Source organism: Leptinotarsa decemlineata, unplaced genomic scaffold (assembly GCF_025532065.1).
Source record: "Leptinotarsa decemlineata unplaced genomic scaffold, Ldec_3_MD MMD2_tig00026282_RagTag_RagTag, whole genome shotgun sequence".
NCBI lineage: Eukaryota > Metazoa > Arthropoda > Insecta > Coleoptera > Chrysomelidae > Leptinotarsa > Leptinotarsa decemlineata.
In genome coordinates this window covers 8,014,848-8,035,929 of record NW_027412668.1, presented here as the reverse complement: position 1 = coordinate 8,035,929, position 21,082 = coordinate 8,014,848, and the positions used below count along the sequence as shown (strand labels likewise).

General features: G+C 33.4%; 1 protein-coding gene across 1 annotated transcript in view; it reads left to right on the top strand.

Annotated features, from left to right (window-relative positions):
• Positions 1-21,082, top strand: part of LOC111502488 (serine protease inhibitor dipetalogastin) — a 103,566-nt gene extending 82,484 nt beyond the window's left edge. The window contains exons 2-9 of the mRNA XM_074179761.1: positions 8,735-8,866; positions 13,205-13,352; positions 15,273-15,434; positions 15,927-16,070; positions 16,255-16,419; positions 16,948-17,229; positions 18,514-18,690; positions 19,339-21,082. Of these exons, the coding sequence (XP_074035862.1) occupies positions 8,735-8,866; positions 13,205-13,352; positions 15,273-15,434; positions 15,927-16,070; positions 16,255-16,419; positions 16,948-17,229; positions 18,514-18,690; positions 19,339-19,573 (1,445 nt within the window). The 3' untranslated portion in view covers positions 19,574-21,082. The remainder of the gene's footprint in view (positions 1-8,734; positions 8,867-13,204; positions 13,353-15,272; positions 15,435-15,926; positions 16,071-16,254; positions 16,420-16,947; positions 17,230-18,513; positions 18,691-19,338) is intronic.

The following is a 21,082-nucleotide window of genomic DNA, read 5'->3' as shown; positions in this document are numbered from 1 at the left end:
AATGACCTTTTTCCCAAATATTTTGTCAAACAACACCGATCTTCATAAAAAGTTGGATCTAAAGTCTTCTCACCCCCTACTTTAGAGTTGGCCCTGTAATGTGAGTTGCTTTTACTCTAGGGGTGGATACAACTTTTGCTCATGGGTGAAAAATGTTCAAAATAACTCCAGGTATTAATAGGTTGACTAATTGTGAGCAGTTTTTGTTCTATGTGCTATGCCCAATAACTATTTCATCAAAAATAAAACATCTTTCTAAAAAAATATGTTTTTCCTTTAACCAGCTGTCGCACCCCTACGAACGACAAAAGTCGAAACTTGTGCGAGCTGAGGATTAACGAGGTCTTACCTTTCAACATGTGATTCCTAACACGGGTTGGACGATAGCAAGTGAAAATCGATCGTTCAGACTAGTGCTTGAACCACCGACCAACACGGCAGTCAATTCATGTGAGTGTACAAAGCACCCACATCGAACGCCTGGCTACCGACCACCCAGTAAAAAGGAAGCTCATGAAAAAACAAAATGGGTGCTATGTTCATGATGCCTGCAAACCCTATACAGAATGTTGAAAACTGGTAAAAATAGTGCTTGGAAATTACTTTTATTTATGGGAAAGAAAGTTTTTGGCTTTCTACTACTCCATCTGGATACAAAAAAAGATGAGGGAATCTTCCAAAGAAAGGAAGGAAGTAATCAATTTGAAAATAAGTAAATCTATACATGGATGTGTAGATCATGCAAAGAAGTAACTTTCAGGCACAGACTTGAAGAAAGTCCTCTTGAAACAGCTAATTTCATATAAACATTGAATTACACGAAAATTCTTTCGAAACAAATACTTCTATATGAACACTGAATTTTACAGAAGATGCTTCTCTCTACTCAGTTTGTATTTCAAACATCCGTTGTGGAATAAAGTCAGATATCATTCACATGAGTTCTACTTTAAATGAAAGGTAACAAATTGCACTTACATGGAACACTGTCATCAATTCAATTTTTTATTAAAATCCCTAGCAATGAAACTAAGTCGGTCACGACGGAAATAAACGGTCCAAATTTTTTTTGTCAAATGTTGTGAAAATCATCCCTATTCACCACCCCAATTAAAAATATGCGTTATCACTTTACAATTCACTTCATTTATGTTTTTGTTTCTAGAAGTTTGATTAGATTAATTTGTTATATTTTGAGTATCAAGTTTTTTCAAGTGAGAAATAATATTTCCAAAGGTTTTTAGTTCTACACTCGAATCTTTCTAATGGTTGAATCCTCTAGCTCGTCTTGATTACAATATCAAAATCTCAATTATAAATTCAGATATTGTGTCTTCTTTCCTCATTTCTTTCTCACCCAAATATGTTACAATAAACATGTTTCTCCGTTAATCAGCTGTTGCCCCAAGATCGACAACCCTCAAAAGTCGAAACTTGTGCGGACAGAGAATTGACAAGGTCTTACCTTTTAACGTGCGATTGCTAGTGCGGAAAAGACAGGTAATAGATTGAAAAGATAGATTGTGTGACAGCTTCTCTGTAACAAGAAATATCAACATTTCAGTGAGAAAGCAAATCATTTCATTCTAAATTATAATTTCTACAAGAAACATGCACGTGAATGGGGTTGCTGCAAAGAGGTTGGTAACTCAACTATCTCAATATTTTGACCTAATCTCGTTCATCACACTTAGTTTTCTTAAGGGCTCGAAGGTCTTATTTTCAGTAACTTTGAACTCATAATGGTTAAATTTATCAGTATGATATTTCTGGGTACAGTTATGAAATATTGATAACTATTAATGTGTTTACATATCTTATGCACCGAACTCAAAACAACAAAGTCATATTCAATTTTTCCACGCTTTTTTGTTTTTCTAATAACTAGTTCATAAGATATCAAAATTAGGGTGTTGTTGAGAAATTCCTGATATATTATGAAATAAAAAGTCAAGTTGAGTTCATAATTGCCATAACAAAAATGTTATTAAAAGTCCCCATTTCTATACTTAGTAAATGTGTCACCAAAACAACCTTTCAGAAAATACACAATTTTCCGTGAAGGTTCTTTTCAAGAGCCGTGAGTGCGATGCCTGTGCAAAAAATGGAGATTATATTATTCTGGAAAACTGCTGAAGACCTAATCTGCGTTTTAAAAATCATTGAAAATTACTTTACTTAGGAGCTTTATAATTCGAAATAATGTTTCTAGTTTCCGATCATTAACCTAGAAATGTAATTTTGCCAAAAGATCAACATTTTTTCCAAATTTTTGTTCAAATATAAAACTATTTGTTCATGTTCAACGAAGATGTTTTTTACATTGACAGATAAAGTTTGCATTTTTACTTCGAAAGATGAGGCAAATAAGCTGTCAGTGAAAAAACAGTACCTATTTTAGATTTTTGATGTTTTCTATAGATTCGTTGATGTTCGATATGATCATTACAAACTCATCTGACACTGAATGCATTCATTGTAATGATAAGTTTCAAGTGTTTGTCATCCATAGTGAAAATATAGATGAAAAACTGTATTGAGAATACAAAATAATGCTCAACCTCAAATACCATAAAAGTCAATTCAATTAATCAGAACCAATTCATTTGAAAAAGCAAGGCTTGTTGTGGTCTTAATCACATCTCTTAAAATACCATGAAAGATCTTCATAATTGTGTAATTTAATTTTTTCTAATACGTTTTCGAAAAAATGTTGGTATTTTCTCACGTAATGTTTGCCTGCTTCAATTTTTATACATCCCATCAAAAAAACTCGAATTTGAAAAGCCCGATTCAACCGTGGTAACACCTGATATGCTCCTAAACATTTTTCCATTTTCAAATTCTTCAAATTCGACCATTCAATGTTTCCTAATGTTCCGTTTTGTTCTAATTCATATTGTGAGGCAATTTGCTCATTAAAAAACTCAAGTACTGTATAGTTTTGAAAGCCCCGTTGAAACTAGATGAACTTTGCATCAAGTTTGACAACTTTTATTTTTCAAATTTTGTTTTTAACATCAAAGAGGCTCTTAAAATATTATTATATTACAAAAAAAAATCGGTGACGAGTTTAGTTAAAATAAATGATTTAGTACAGGTGTGCTTAAATTTTGATTAGTAGAAAAAGCAGGAGTGCGGAAAAATAGTGAAAATATAAAATACTTATTATGGGTTTGAAACTTGGTGTGTGGGTATAAAATTACAAAAGAAAATGTTTTTATCCTGTGATATTTTTGGATATTTTGAAGAATAATGTCATTTTTCGATGTTTCTTTTTTTAAATGTCAATTTTGACAGGTTAAGGAAATCACGTGACCTATTTTGTAGATGCCATTTGACATCATTTCTTAAGCAAAATCTACTGCCAAAATCAAATTTCACATAAAACGATAAATAAAAAAGTTTCCCATTTGATGCGGACTTTATCGGTATGTATGTATACATACATAAACACATACATATAAATGAGGTATCATTGTTGCATAATGAAGCAAACACTCTGACTGACAATGTATATACAACTGATACAAATAGTTGGAAGAAGAAAAACTGGTAGAAAAAGAGAGTAATATTCGAAAAGAAGGTGACGTTATATTGTTCTAATTCAAGATATTACCTACAATAGGATGTAGTTTATATTCATAGCCTAGAAAGAACTTTGATTATGAATCCGGTTCATAGACATATTTCAATATGTCATAGTTTTGATTCACATGTTCTTTCAGTTTTGACTTGATTTTGTATTTATTTTAGATTGCTCTAATGTTTGAAGGAACTAGGTTTTTGGGCCAGAGTATGATATAAATCTCTGAGTGCAAGTTAATCTACAGCGAGGGACATTCGTTTTTTGATGAAGTTCGGCTCGGGTTTCATAATTATAATTCATATTGGGGGTGGGGTTATTATGCATCCATAATATGCAGTGAAAAGTGTATAATTTTCTCACATCAAATAAGTCTGATTCTTTGTAAAGTGCTACAGGGGAGTATCTTTTCTCACGATTGAAAATGATTTCCAGGATACTATTTTGCATTACCTCTAGATTATGTGACAGGCTTTTGCTGACGCCACCCCATATTGTAATGCAATATCTCAGAACTGATTCTGCGAGTGAGTTATATATCATTGTTACTAGCTTTTCATTATTGAGATTTCTGAGTTGGTAGAATTTATAAGATAATTTACTAAGTCTACATGTAGGTACGTCCCATCGTAGATGTTGGTCTACATATACACCAATATATTTCATGTTGCATACCTTATCAAGTGTAGGACACGTGCATATCATTGGGGTTTAGCAAATAGGTTTGTGTATAGTTTGTGTCCTATATTTTTCTGGTTGATTTTCGTTCTTCTCGAAGTTAGTTGCTGTCTTCAAGAGAGAACACATCTTGAACATTAAAATAATTTGAAACCACATCTCTCTCTATCACGACTGCTTTGTGTTTGGGTTCTGGTTTCATCTAGTTGCAGTGAAAGACAGAAGACGAATATCGTTCGCAGGACAATGTCGAAGCTTGACCTTGCAACTGACAACCAGAAGGGATCTCGTTCATCTTTGATATTCCAGAATGTAGTTCTCTGCCGATCTCATAGATGGCGTTTCCGTAAGGGGAGATGTCATCGCCGTATCTCAATTCGGTATATAAATTCTTCAAGGAAAAATTTTCTTGTTCAAAAGTTTGCAATAAGCCACGCTGTATGTTAACCATAATGCACGTGCTATTTTGTCATGTGTTTAGACCTTCTTTTACTTATTTGCATACGCTATGTACTCACAGAATTACAACCGTACTGGGTTGTTGACACGGCTCGTAAAACATATATTGCTTCGTGTACCGTTTCTAGGTTACATAAATGTTTATTTCGAGTCCTTTTCGGGCACTAATTGATAGTTTAACCAACTAGTAATATGTACCGCAAAGTAAAAGCAAATTGCATTTCCGCCCATTTCCTCCGTCCATTTAATTTAGAACGGTTTTTTATCTATAATTTTTTCGGTTCATCAGAATGTGTTGATGATCGATTACTCATTTCGTTGTCAGCTGACCAGATAGATTATTGTAAACCACATAACAGAGATAATACACCGAGATGATGCAATTTTTAGAAGATCGTGAATGCTGAAATGAAGATATCACATATATTTTTTAGAAAGAAAGTTTTTGGCTTTCTACTACTCCATCTTGATACAAAAGAAAAGGATGAGGGAATCTTCCAAAGAAAGGAAGGAAGTAATCAATTTGAAAATAAGTAACTCTATACATGGATCTGTAGATCATGCAAAGAAGTAACTTTCAGACACAAACTGAAAAAAAGTCCTCCTGAAACAGGTACTTTCATATAAACATTGAATTATACGAAAGAAAAAAATTCTTTCGAAACAAATACTTCTATATGAACACTGAATTATACAGAAGATACTTTTCTGTACTCAGTTTGTATTTCAGACATTTGTTGTAGTATAAAAATCAGATATCATTCACATGAATTCACATGTCTTAAGCAACATATATGTTGCTCACATATATGCTTACATATATGTAAGAAACATTTCAGAGATTGATTTAATTTGGACTTGAGGGATTTAAAGTTGTTGAGCAGGTTTTCATTCGAATATAATGATGGCTAGACATTTATCGATTTGACATCGACCGAATTCTTTCTAACAAAATCTTCTTACTTTGAATTTTCGCAGAGTGACATCTCTCCAGACACATCAGTGGTATGGAAAGTAAATGTGCTGGATCTGACAGCAATTCTCTCATTATGTTGAAGTATATTGAAAATCATCTTATCAACCACATAACACACATATTCAATTCCTCTTTAGAAACAAATCATTTTCCTTCTGCATGGAAACATGCAATTGTACTCCCTTTGCCAAAATATGAAAACCCAACTAAACTATCTCATTTGAGGCCAATTAGCAAACTGCCTATCCTATCTAAGGTGTTCTAGTAGATTCTGAAAGATCAAATTGATTCTTTTGTACACAGTAATAATTTAATACCAAATGTTCTATCTAGAGTTCGTGCATTCTATAGCACCATCACCGCTCTTGTCAACATCACGCAAGATTTATTGAAAGCAGTCAGTATATCTGGATGGAAAGTGTTCTAGTGCTTTACCTGTTGACTAAGGAGTACCTTAGGACTACATCCGTGGCCCCCTTCTGTTCTCTCTTTATATATGACTTACATCAAATAATTGATCATTGCAGAGTTCATCATTACGCAGATGATACTCGATTTCCTCCAAGTAACTGGCAGGTGGCAATGGAAAAAATTAACAGTGATCTACAAAAGTTACTGGATCTATCTGAAGCCCATAACCTGAAATTGAATTCTAAAATATCTTATCTGATACTTTTTAGTCCGAAACACAAAAGGTGGAAAATTGAAGGAAGAATTGACATCAAACTTGGACAAGACTTACTACAAATAATTACAGAAAGCAAGAACTTGGGTTTGTGGCTGATCTGAGATTTCACAAACATATAAATTCACTTTGTCGTAGCTCTTACAGTATCTTACGTCAACTCTATCAAAGGAGAGATATTATGCCTTCCAAATTGAAGTTGAAACTTTGCGAAACCCTCATATTGTCTAGATTAGCATATTGCGATATAATCTACGGGCTTGCTTTGATATAATTTGATGTAAATCGCTTACAAAAAATAAAAATCAATTGGACTCGCCTTTCTTATGGCGTGAGAAAATTCGACCATATATCCCCCAAATTCGAGGAGTCAGGTTGGTTATCGATTGCTAAAACCTGGCAGCTCCACCTACACGTGGATACACATAAATTTATCATTTACAAAGAGCCAAATAATATTCATGAAAGATATGAAACTTTTAAATCTCAGAATAATTCGAGAACACGAAACCATCACACTTTTATTATTCCAAAACACTCGACAGCCTGCTTTTCTCGTAGTTTTATTTACAACTCTCTCAAACAGTATAATGCTCTGCCCAGTGAATTTAGACAGTACTCCATATATAATTTCAAGAAAAAGTTGAAAACATATCAAGTCTTCTGGATAGATAATATATTCATGTTATGCATTGCTCAAATGGTTTTCCCTTTGTCTCATTTTTGTGTATGTGTTGCTATATATTTTACATTATTTAAGCTAAATAGATTTTCAATATTAACTTTGAAATTCACAGCCTTTGTTTTATTTCTTTGTTTTACAAAGATTCATGAACTACCCGCTTATTAATGGATACTAGGTAATTATTTTTATATTTCTATATAATACATGTTATCCCCTAGATTAATTTGTAAAGCAGACTCGATTGAACTTCGCCCTTTCATTGATTTTTGTATTTACTTCTTCTTTATAAATAATGTATGTCAATGAATAAAGCTCATTTATTATTATTATTATTATAACGTCCATAAACGGGTATACGTTTATGGCGTTTACAGATTCAGGAATCTAAATTTTCAATACGGACCGGAAACAAGAATCTCCCGATATAGTATGGCCTTTTTGTCGACAACTTCATTGATGCATCACCGTAATCACTATGTTAGGAATCACACGTTAAAAGGAAAGACCTCGTTAGTCCTTAGCTCGCACAAGTTTCGACTTCTGAGGGTTATCGTTCGTAGGGGTGCGAAAACTGGTTAACGGAAAAACAGATTTTAAATAGATTTTTTTAAAACCCAAAACTCCAGGTTTCCAACTTTAAAACTGATGACGGAAAAAACCTGTTTTAATCATTCAATTATTAAATTTTGAAATGTCATTTGTATCAGTTCTAAATAAGGCCCACTTTATCCTGGACACATTGTATTATAAAAGATTCATCGAAACATCTCCATGTCTATATCAAATCTTCAAATAGTATCATTTCAAACTTCATAGCATTTCAAAACATTTACATTGAATTGTCATGAAAGAAGAAACTGTTACTGTCTACATGATACTTCATTAAATAATTTCTTCATGATACTTTATTGGATAATTTCTATCAGAAAACATGGGTCGTAAAACATTGAGCGAAACGAAAAAATATTCCAAGAATTTTCATTCATTTTCATAAAATAAACATAAAACGAACAGGTCGTTGACAATGTTTCTTTTTATTGTAACTTACGAATTCAAGTTTACTGAAAGAAATTAAGAAGTTTATTTATCAAAATGTTTTACTGAGAATTTTGCTGAAAGGGTCACTTGGAACGATGTGTTTAATTAAAAACTAGTCTTTTTTTTCATATTACCGATACGTTTTGACGATAAACGTGACAAACAAAAACGTATACGTGGACTGTTAAAAAAATAAGGTGAAAGTTGAAATTTCGCCGGCTACGTACATTCGATTGGAGACATTTTATTTTTTTATATGTTGTACACTCGTTTCGAATATATAATCACAGTTTTAGCTGAACTTAAGTGCTCGATAACACTTGGAAAGACTCACCTGGAACGCTCACTTGAAAAAAGTTTTACACAAAGCCAGACTGTCTCTATGGACATGTCGAAGGATTTGTGGTAAAACTTGGGATTGACGTCCCAAACAAATCCATTGTATTTATGTGATGATTGTCAAACCAATGATCACTTATGGTGCAATTGCCTGGTGGCCGCGCCATCTGAACGCGAATAGATCAAGCAATAATGGCGATATATCAAGGAGGTTACGTAAAGCGCCATCTGCCCGCGAATAGATCAAGCATTCTGTCTGTCAATCCTCAACGTATGTTTTTTTTGCAGAAATCGAAGGTGTCCGAGATTCATCGTGCCCAAGAATATGCAAAGAAAACGCTTATGGTGATCCCGTTTGTGGAAGTGATGGGATTATCTACTCAAATATTTGCGAATTGAAGAAGAAGACGTGCGGAAAGGGTAAGATTCAATTATTATTGAAAAACTGTACTCTTCACTGCTTTCCAAATTGTTTTTACGATAACTCTTTTCATAGTTCTTTGTTATTCTAAGGATGATTCCTTCTATTGTTTTCATTGCGTTATAGCAATATTATGTTTTTCAAAAAGTGAATGCTCAATCGTGTGGCAACATTCATGTGACCTGACATTTCTCCACAGAAAAAACTCTTAGTGATTTTTCTAATAGCTTTTGTTTTTACAAGCTTATATTTTTTGAATCTTCATTATATGTATATCAAATGAAATGGTTAAAAAGATGAAAATCAAAATTGTATATAAACGTTTTCAAAAGCGAACTTTCATTCACATATGTTCCAAAAAAAAATGAAATCAAACTTGTAACTCAGTCTCTCAATATATTCATTTATTCATTTATCCAATTATCTATTCATTTCTAAAATCCAGCTTGAGGGCGAAGCTATATTCCTCAATTTGCAAGAGAACACATATTGTATAGAGGGGAATTTAAAACTAGATTGGTTCGAGGTTTAGGCAAAACAAATATTTCTTTCCTTCTATTATTGAAGTATGTACTGCAGTTCAGATAAATTCGTTTTCTTCTAAATTTTAAGGTATATACACCCTGTTTTTTGCAATGTAGAAATCTTAAGAACTTTTTCTGTACCTTTTCAATTTCATTTTTATGAACTGAATAATAACGAGACCATATTATTGTACCATATTCCAGTATACTAAGGACAAATAAATTATAAAGTGTTAGCAATGTGGATATTTTTGTAAATTCAAATGAGTTCCTAATAATGAAGCCAAGCATTCTATATGCTCTGTTTATAATGTTGGTTATATGTTGCTCAAATGTGAGTTTTTCATCCAGCGTAACTCTCAAATCTCTACATTCTGTCTTTTTGGATAAATATTCATTGTTTATCTTATACTGAAAATCATTCCGTAGTTTTTTCCTAGTTATTAACACACTAAAGCATTTGTTATCATTAAATGTGAGGGCAATTCGACAGAAACCACTCGTAAACTCTATCTACGTCATATGATGGAATCGGCCGATACTTGATGAAAATCCATAACTAACGTATTCCAAAAACACTTTATTGTGAGATTTTCACTAAATTGTTTTACAAAAACGCAACACGTGTTTCGCCATACAATGGCTTCATCTGGCGTGTCTTTCAACTAATTCTACACATTCAATACTAAATATATATATAGGTTATGGAGTACCTGAAATCAAAGTACCTGTAAACGAAGTACCTGAATTTTAAGTAGCTGATATTTTACCTGAGTTTCTAACGAATTAAATTACCTGCACTTATGTTCCATTTTCACATTTGAAAAAATATATTCAGTAACGGAGAGTTATTGAGTTCTAATTGATCATTCAGTAAATTACCCGAATTCCTGAATCTATTGATTTCTAAACATTCTAGATGATTAAGTTTCAAACTCTTCTCTTCTAAATGTAACACCTCGTACTCATGATTGAACTCGTGTCCTTCTGCTAAAAGATGGTTTGCAAATGTGGAATTGGTCTTTCTATTTACAAAACTACTCCTATGTTCTTTAATTCGTTGGAAAAATGTTCTTCCTGTTTGCCCAATATACAGTTTTGGACAGGAGCCACAAGTCAGCTTATATACTCCTGATCTATCCGACACCAAAGTTTTGTCCTTATTGTTTTTAATAAATCTACTTAGGTTATTATTCGTTCTATAAGCTACGTTTACGCCTTCTTTCTTCAAAAAACGGGCAATATTCCTGTTTGGTTCCCCCACATATGTCAATGTCTTATAACTCACGTTATCGCATCTTGAATATGGGTAGGTCTACCCATATTCAAGATGCGATAACGATGCGAAATCGAATTTCTTTCAGAGTATCATTTCTCGCATTAGGCTGATTCGAACCGCAACATATTTGTCATTGCCCCATCCGCCCGTAAACGAGGTAACCAATCGCTCAATTACTCATATAAGGAAAAAACTTCACACATTAGGGGGGATATACTTGGAAACTGGCTGCAGATCGAGTTGTTCTTTTAGATAATTCAAATAATCTGGTCATCGGAACTGTCGGGAAATAGCAAATTTGCTGATACGATCCGATCTCACTCTACTTCTTTGGTAGTAATGAAGTGGACTCAGAGGGAGCAACTCGACGTAAAGACCCAAAAAGTGATGCATCTCCATAGGAATTTGCATCCTAAACCGTTTGTTTCACTGTTATACTTCCTCCGACAACAGTGAAGTCGTGAACTTTTAAGTATGGAATGTATACATGACAGAATAGTAGTGTATAGAGGCTGTAAAATCATCAGGAGCTTGGATCCCATTTTCTGGATTGTCCCTTGTTTGATCATGACAGAGCAGAAATTGGATCATTTCTCTTTAGGGCAGCTGCTCGAGCGGCTGAGGTAATTAGTTTGGTTTTCTACAGTGAATGAGGTGATCACAACTCTATCACCGAGTTGGAACCCGTACAGCAAAAAGCACAAATAACAGCCACAGAGGTCAATTCACTCATGTCATAACACAAGGATAACTCGATGCATGAGGTTCGAATATCCAAATTATTGAAAATACTGAAAATGACCGAACTTAATGATTTGAATGAGTTAGTTGAAACATATGAAAAATTAGGAACAGTGAATAATATATATATATATATATATATATATATATATATATATATATATATATATATATATATATATATATATATATATATATATATACAAAATTCAAAAATGTAAAAACGTTGACTTGTGAAGCAAACAAATTATTGTAACCTGAAATGAATATGAAATAATTAATGGATATACAAACAACAAGAAAGAGAAATAAAATAAAATAATCAAGGTAAATGATAAAAAATGCCAAAATCGGCCGATAAATATTATCATCCCAAGACGATTGAGAAACAATCGAAACATCTTGAAGAAACATAGTTCTAAATTTCCTTTTCCTCGTAGTTTTTCATCATTTAATTTCATTATGTTATTTCATTTTCATTTCTTTGTTTTTTGTATTTATTTGATACCCCAGTAACAGATCCCTATTATCAAAAAATAGTGTATACCTATCTTGTATGTAACAACAACATACCGAGTTCCCAACATTTGTTGAAGGTTCCATTACAATCTCTCACGTAATAATAACATATAGAAACCAAGAAAATAAAGGCATCATTAGTTATTAGTCATTGAGATATATCAGGATGCAACAAACTGAAACAACTACCTACTACTAGGAACCTATTAAATGACTGCTTTTGTTCTTATATCTTATAACTTCTTCACAGTCAGCGAGGATGAAAATACTGTTCAAGAATTATTTTTGGGTACTGAAAGTGAAATTCACAAAAAAAATAATATCCTGTGAAAAATTAAGTATTACAATGAACTAAATCATACCTGCAGCAAATTATCCAATATACCCGACTTACACCAATTAGAAATACTATAATTACCAGCAACATCAGAACGTCTAATCATAGTTTATTATAATCGAATCACGTACCTTTATAAGATAATAATAATATAAATGTAATTTATGATACAATTCGACTTGGTTTAGAGCATGGCTATATTAAATATGATACCACCGTTAGACTGATTGAAGAAAACAGTAAATATGCAGGTATTCTCTCATTCCGCATTTCACTGTAAGTAAATGAAAATCACTTCATGAGCTCATCCAAGCGTGAAATTAGTATACTGGGTGGAGTCTAGGTCAGACAGACATGTGATGTTCGCATTCCTTGAGATAGAAAAAGTATGGTAGTTGAAATTGTAAGTTTTTTCAGGATTCTGAACGTGTATTGTTTTATTGAGTTTGTTGATGTTTCATGATGATTTGGAAGGTACAATTGATTCGTGTCCAAAATGTTTCATCACTGCGCTGTTTAATGTCTCGGGAAACTGGCATAGGTTGATTTTTTTGTGATTAACTAACTCGAATAGTTCAAAGTGATATTCAATATTTCAGAGATATCTTTTTACCACTTTTAGTGGTAAAAAACATAGTTAGTTAAGTACAAATGAAAGTATTGAAAAAAATTTTTTTTTTCTCATTTTTCATGATGATTTTCTATCACGTAGTAACGGCTACATCCATCAATTTATTTAATAAATGTCTTCATTTTCTACACATGCTTCAACTCAAAATATAATTTATCCAAAAAACCATCAAAACATGTGGAAAAAGGTACTACAATGCTGGAACAATGACCGATAAGTTGTTGTAGAGACATACCAAATTTGAGAAAAAAATCGATTCAGAGACAATAGAGATTTTTGTCGGATTCAATATATCTTTTTTTTCAGGGGTGACACTTTCTGCCGATCATGCGCTTTGCAAGAGGCCTAATGGTTCCAAATGTGAGCACAAATGTGGAGGAGAAAAAGATCCCGTATGCGGAACAGACGGTCGAACATATTTGAACAGGTGTATGCTCCAGGTGGAAATATGCAGGTAAAAACAAGTTTTTAATGAATTTCAATCTGTTTGAATATCACTGGAGTTTTTTCCCAACACCAAACCGTTATTTCAACACCTCGACACCAGTTTAATCTTCCTCTTGAAGAAGATCACTTGGTGATCGAAACACGTGTCAAGGTGTTAAAAAAAACGGTTTGGTGTTGGGAAAAATCCAGTGATATTTATTACTACAACAAAGCTTCCAAACAGTACATCACAAGTTCAATCTGTTTATTGGGTTCAGAAAAAAATTCCATTCCTTTTGAGAATTTGTTTTATTTTTCAGTGTTGAACTGAATCTATTCATTGAATGTAGACCATTATTGACGAAAGTTAGAACAGTCAGAAGATCAGAAATTTATTTCCATGGTAATGAGATGATTCAATAATTGCTAAAATGTGTATATTAACACAAACATACGAGAATATTCATTTGTGATATACATTCGAAATAATGTCGGAATTGCGGAATCATCAAATGAATTCGCAACTAGTTTAGAGTGTAAAATAGTTCGAGTGCAAGGAAGGCAGTAGTGAACAATTGGAATAAGATCGATAATGATAGAGGTAGTTGAAGTACTCTGTTTAATTATTATTTTAATAATCAAATAGTGTTTAAATTTGAATGAACGTACCACTTATCTATTATCAGGAACCCATGCAGACATACAATGGTATCAGCTCATGATTGATAAAGAAGACAAATAAATACAGATAAACAGAGAAATACAAGCAAACAAGAGAAAGAAAAGAGAGGCTAAGAGAATTAAGGCTAGGAGATATTACTAAAACAAGTGCATCGGAAAGAAATGATTATATCCTTGTATCCCTCGGCTTTAGACTGACAGTCATCGTATAGACAGTCATCCTAAGAGGTCTTAGGAAAAAATAAGACTATATGCTATGCGGAGAAGGGTTTCATCAAATGAAGGTCAAGATTCTTCTAGATCAAATGAAGCTGAATAAGCAACATTGAGTCAAGTCAGAGAGTAGGCACAGGTCATTTGCACCAGAGACAAGGCTCAGCTGGCTAATCACAGCAATACGTACGTATTGATTAAATTTACATACCGATTCTGGTAATGAAAGAAGTAGTGAGTTTACAGTCCTAAAAAAAAGAAAAAATTTTACCACCAATAAGCACCCCGATTGTAAAATGGAATTTAATAGGAGGAAACCAAAGAAAAATAGATGAGACAAAAGAAAGTCAGGAGAAAAGAAATGAAGTGATGCTGGTTTGAAGCTGACTTAGCAGCGGCAGCGGGTCTCCATGTATGGTACTATTAGCAACGCCTATTTTTCTGTGATGGTTTACTGCAAGTGAAAGAAATCAGACGACGCAACAAAAGTACTCCATCTAGTCGTATCAGCATACTTACGAGATATGCTGAATCTACTCTTCAGAAGTCGAGATGGAGGACATTGATATCAACATGACCCTGGCTCAATAGTAATGACCTAGGGGTTATTTTCAATTGAAAAACTGTCTGCAGCAAAACAAGTTATCATTCGTTTGGTCACCATATTTTCTGAAAGACATTCTGCTTATTGAAACGACTCAACGCAGTGCAACTAAATCAACGTTCATCTAGATTAAATCCATCCTATCTAGGTGACAGATATATCAGAGTTACATAGGTTATATGAAACTATGAAACCTATCTACCGAATTCTTCATAATGCATTCAATGATCTTTCAGATTCGACCTGCAATTTGGATATTTGAAGGATATTCTTTTTACATTTTAAAAAACATAAAAGTTGCTTGCTTTCGACAACTACTAATACAAAAATAATTGTTTTCGCTTGAATTTTTTCAGGTGTCATATTAGAATCAAAATGAAATAGTATTATTTCTACGAAAAAAATGGTGTTCGTAAAAAATTAATTTCAATTTCTACCATCTTGTTTTAGGTTGGGCATTGGACTTTCCCATGTGGGATCATGCAATAATATCAGTGCTCACCGAGAGAATTGCCCTGTTGACTGCAAACAAGCCCCTCAAGACGGCCCTGTATGCGGTAGTGATGGCAATGTTTACAAGAGTACGTGCTTAATGAAATTACTGACGTGCGGGTAAGTAACAATAGGTCACTTTTGTGTATTTTTATATTCTAGAAAAATAACTCTTCCTACTTGGTTATCGCGCATGCCAAATATTTTCCTAATACGTCAAAACAAATTCAATATCAAAACGCGTAACTCCATGTAGATTATTCAGTTATATTTGAAAAAAAATCATCGAAAAATTGTTCTCACGGTCGATTCAAAATATAAAAACAACCAACAACTACTAGTTATGGCGGATAACAACAGAGCCGACTTCTGACGTCAACAACCTCCAAGAAAGCGTTTCAATGGGACGTTAAATCTGTTAAACTTTAGATCAGAATTTGCGGTATATAAATATATAAATTTTTGTTTGCAAAAGCAAGTGAACGGGTATCTTTGGCATAACAAATAAAAGGGTTTTAATGACGTTGAAGAAAAAAAGGGCCATTTCTAGATTAGTCCATAATTATTCTAATAATAGCCCCAATTGAATATATTTCAACTCTTTTATTTCAGGCAAGGAGTAGTAAGAACCAACAAAAAATACTGTCAAACTACACGCCACTGTCGTGAATCCTGCTGGAGAAATGCCAAACCGGCATGTGGTTCCGATGGCAAAATCTATGCCAATGTTTGCAGGATGAAATCCAAAAATTGCGGGTAAATATCTCATATACGCCGAAAGAAATATTTCTGAAAATGATTATGTTTTATTTGAGGAGAAATTGTGAGAACATTTTTGTAATTTTCCACTTTTTTTCATAATATGGTTGTTAATCCGAAGTAGTTCTCCAGAAAATATCTATCAAGGAATTATTTTTGTTTAAAATTTTCATTTTTTCAGGAAGCACGTCTTTGAAGTTCCCATGGCTTACTGTACTAGTCAAGAAAGAACTTCCCATAGCTTGTCATGTCCAGTCGGTTGCAAGAATGAAATAGAAAAGCCAACTTGTGGATCGGACGGTTTTGTCTACAGAAGCGAATGCGAACTCAAATTACTCAACTGTGGGTAAGTAAGGAAATCAAAACTCAGAATTGCTACAATGACAGCGTACAGTAAAGAATGCATACTCTCTTCCAAAATCAAAAGCTTTTATCAAAAATCTGCACTAACGTCCTTATGGTATCATAGGATGTATTCATAGGATTGTCATCTAAATAAAGGAAACCCATCTCCAGGGCTCAAATCCTTAAAGAACTTTAAACTAGGAAAAGGTCCAAGCAGAAAGATAGAGTCCCAGTGATCAAGAATCCTTCCAAGATTTTGTCACAGATTCTCTTGGTTCATCATTTATCTTTTTTTAGCCTATTAACCATCATCCTCAATTCCTTTTTCCTTTTTCCTTGCCAATCATTATGGAAGAAAGGATGATGCAATAAGAAGGATGGAAGTTTTGTAAAAACCAATCAGAACAGGGATCATCAGTTCAAATGATGAGATTAATTTAAACTCAAATTCATGTACATATAACTTAACATTTTCGATATCTAGATATATTCCTAAAATACACGCGCCATTTGTACGTTTTTCTTTCAGAAACAACAGACGAGTAACCAAAGTTGACTACGAGAAATGCAGAGGAAGACTATCGAAATGCATCAAGATGAAGTGCTCAAAGGATTTCGACCCAGTGTGTGGTACTGACGCTAGAACTTATACCAACCAGTGCCAGTTGAACTTAGCCACGTGCCTGAAGAGTGTTCAGTTTGCTCACGTTGGCAACTGCACCAAGCTGAAAGAACAGCAGCCTTGTCCAACGAGCTGTGCTAACGAAGTTGGAGACGAGCCTGTTTGCGGATCAGATGGAAATGTCTACAGGTATGTAGTACATACTGTAAAAAGTCAAAATTATTTTCCATGAAATTTTGAATAGGAAAAATGCAAAACGAATTAAATTTTGAACAGAAAAAATGCAAAATGCAAAAAATTAAATACCTACCTGTTCCAAAATTTTAGTTCCCTGTTCCTGTGAATTCTCCTCAACGTAGGTTTTCACTGTTCCTTCAGTGGGTAGAATTTTTACCGTGGGGTGTTTTTTAAGTATATGACGCTTTAAATTCGTCACGGAAGATTTAAAGGAAATAACCTGCTTGCAAATTTCACAGGTTGCTAGTTGCAGTTGTTTCTCTGTGATTGAAAAAAAAATCCAAATAGGGCTTGATCTTCTATTCATCTTACACTAGAATCCAGAATCCAGCCTGTTACTGAAATAAAACTCTAAAACAACAAGACGAATAGAGGGGACGTACGGAAATTCGGAACCAGTCGGAACCGAACGCTAAAATGTGACCATGACGCAAGATACGTCATTCAAGAATAGGTGAACATGAACAGTTCAAAAGAACAGGTTTTCGATAAGAACTGGAACAGTTCAAACAAGTTCTTCAAATTTAACTGTTCAGTGCCATCCCTAGTATGTACAAGGGCGTACACAGGATCAAAACTAGGGGGAAGCTAGCCATGTTCGCTCAGGTTGCAACATTTCAGTACGGAAAAGGTGAATGAAACCAAAATTTTGAGTAAATCAACTATAACAGTGTGTCATTAACTATGACTTTACAATAAGTTCCACAAAATATGATACAAAAAATAAGTGACGATACTATTTGTTTATTTTCTTCAATCATCTTCTGGTGACCACTTTGTAATTGTACTTCAACTAGAACATTTTCAAGGAACGCTTTTGCAACAGCTGTTGAAGTTTTGTGGTAGTGACTATCTCCAAATGTAGCAATACTAGCAAGAAAAAGAACGCAGTACATACATAGAGAACTTTTCAAACGACGACGAAATAGTTATTTCAGGAATTATTATGAATTCCAGCAACAAATTTTGATAAACAGGTGTTATAATTTTGCTTCCAAAGGGCAGCTGCCCCTACCCTTCGCTGGGTACGCTCCTGGATATATAATAATAATGTTAGCAGACTGTTTGAAAATACATATATCAATAAAAGGGCTTTTTGTTCAAAAATGTTCGAATCTCTCCAGAATGAGTCTAACGGATACAAAGCAAAAGTCCACCTTGTGATTTCAAAGAAGCATCTAAGCATTATTTTAGTTACAATGACTAACTTTTCTAACTACAAGTTCAACTTTACAGATCAAATTGCCATCTGAGGAAAGATACATGTGGACAATTGGTCATTGAAGTTCCTCTGCATCACTGCAGGACTACGGCAGCCTGTAACGAGAAATGTCCTGAAGACAAGAACTTTGTGTGCGGATCAGATAACAAGCTCTACAGAAGCGAATGTGAAATGAAACGAGACAACTGCGGGTGAGTTATAGCTTTCAAATAGGTACTCTAGAATATAAGGAACAATTTGAAAAATCAACTGTGACCCAAGTCAATAACATTCGAATAATTTTTCAAATGTACTCTCGTTAATGTCTCTCTGTTGAATTCTTCTGCGCAATTTTGTCATCATCGAGCTTTTTTATTTTCTTCTTTACTTTTGTGCAGCCAAAACGATTTTTTTGTATCCGATCATCGCGTATAAAAAGTACGGATCCTCTTTGATAACAGGAGACGTTCAGGACAGTAGTTCGACACAGATGAGCCACCCGGTACTTTCCAAATGTGATGGTCAGCGGCTGGTGTGAATCATTATAACTTTCTGCATACAGAGCAGACCATTACAGCAGAGTCCTATTGTGAAGAGATCCGCTCCTGCTCCACGACAACGTCCTTCCGTACGTTTCACAAATCAGCGCCCGAAAATTAAACGAATTGGGCGTTAAAGTTCTACCTCATTCACCATACTCCCAGACCTCTGGCCAGCCAACTACATGCTTTTCAAGCAGTTTGATAACTTTCTCACGAGTGATGTATCGACGCACTCCTTACATCCACAGAAATACTTCGCTGCATTTATTTTTCATTGAAATCCATCATAAATAAAGAAATATTCATTTTCTGTTTCAGAAAACACATCTTCGTTGTTCCCATGAAACGTTGCATAGCAGGCTTTCACTTCAAAGGCTGTCAAAAAATCTGCCCGACTTATTATGATCCAGTTTGCGGAACAGACAACATGACCTACAGCAACACCTGCTTTTTGGAAATTGAAAATTGTAGATCGAGATCCCTGGTGACAATGAAACATATGGGAACTTGTGCTGAACCTTTGAATGAAATACCCAAAAATTACCTATATTGATAATCGAATCTTTTGTTTATTTATTCCCCATCGGCAATTAACTTTATGCTGAAGTCTGAAGTGAATCTCTATAAATGACGGGATTTTATTTAATATATACTGACTGTCATGTCTTTAACAAAGCTTTCATAGGTTCGAGTTCCACTTACATAAAATATTTGAAAATAGAAATAAATATGAAATGAATTCAATTATTCGAACTTTTAGAAATTTGCATATCGAGATCAAGCAACATTGAAGGCTCAGTAAGAACAAGAAAATCAGAAGACTTATGATTCATATTGAATGAGTAATTTTTTGTGGAAGAATTCAGTTTTTACTTCTTCTGAACATATCCAAGGAAAGTGAAAAATTAGAGTCATATGAAAAATATGATGTGTTCTGTGAAATAAATTGTGCGTTCTGTGGTGTCTACCTTCGGTGTCTAATGAATTGTTCTATCTGTAATGTCCTTGACGGAATATAAAGTTAGAGATTATAAGTAATAAAATATAATATGTAATAATAAAAGCTCGTTAATGTATTCGAACGGTCTTACACAGAATAAATATACCATAACACAGTATTGTTTGATATAGGTGAAAACTGGATTATTATTCAACATTTTCAAAGTATTTGTTCTTTTAATGAATTTTTTATTTCCAATTTATTTAATATTTTCATAAATTTCAAGTGGTATCGTTCGAATAATTATTAAAAATGAAAATTTCAATTGAATTCAGGAAGAAAATAAAATGTGTAAGTGGAATGAAAAGAAAACACATTTATGAATTCAAATATAACAGTTGAAAGACATTAAAGTAATTCCTGACTCTATTGCAATTATATCTCTCAATTTTTTTTTCATGGAACCAACCTTATAAGAACAATATGCTATGAACCTTTTCAAATTGAAACATCAAACTTGCCAATTCGAATGTGATTGATAAAATAATAAAAACCAGTGACAAAAAAATATTTTTTTCATTTTTGTGTCCTATAGAAATGAAGTATAATGGCGCTAAAAATTATTTCGTTTCTCTAATGAGAACATGTGCAAAAATTAAATAATTTCAAATATTCATAGGTTTTAGAGACAAATGTTTGTCATAAGAATTATATTAATATATGTGGCAAATATTTTCAAATATCTTTATGAATATCACATTCAGGAATTTGCCTGTAAGATTCCTGAAACTTATATAGTGCCTTCTTCATTTATATAAAATATCAGCCTCATTTTAAGTTGGTCATATAATAGGGTTTTTACTGGCAGAATAATTATTCCATTCTGTGCAGTTTAGAAAATATAATATCTTACTTATTGTGCCAAGTTTCTACCGTTAGTGTATAATTTTAATATATTGAAATTAGGATATTGTATTTATTTTATAGTTATTCCATATATTTGTTAGATTTTTAAGAGGTATCTGTGGAAAATTGCAGATGAGCTGTGTTTAAGAATAAAGTTTTATAATTACCGTTAATGTAAAATCGCTACATTACTGAAATAAATTATTTTACAATGAA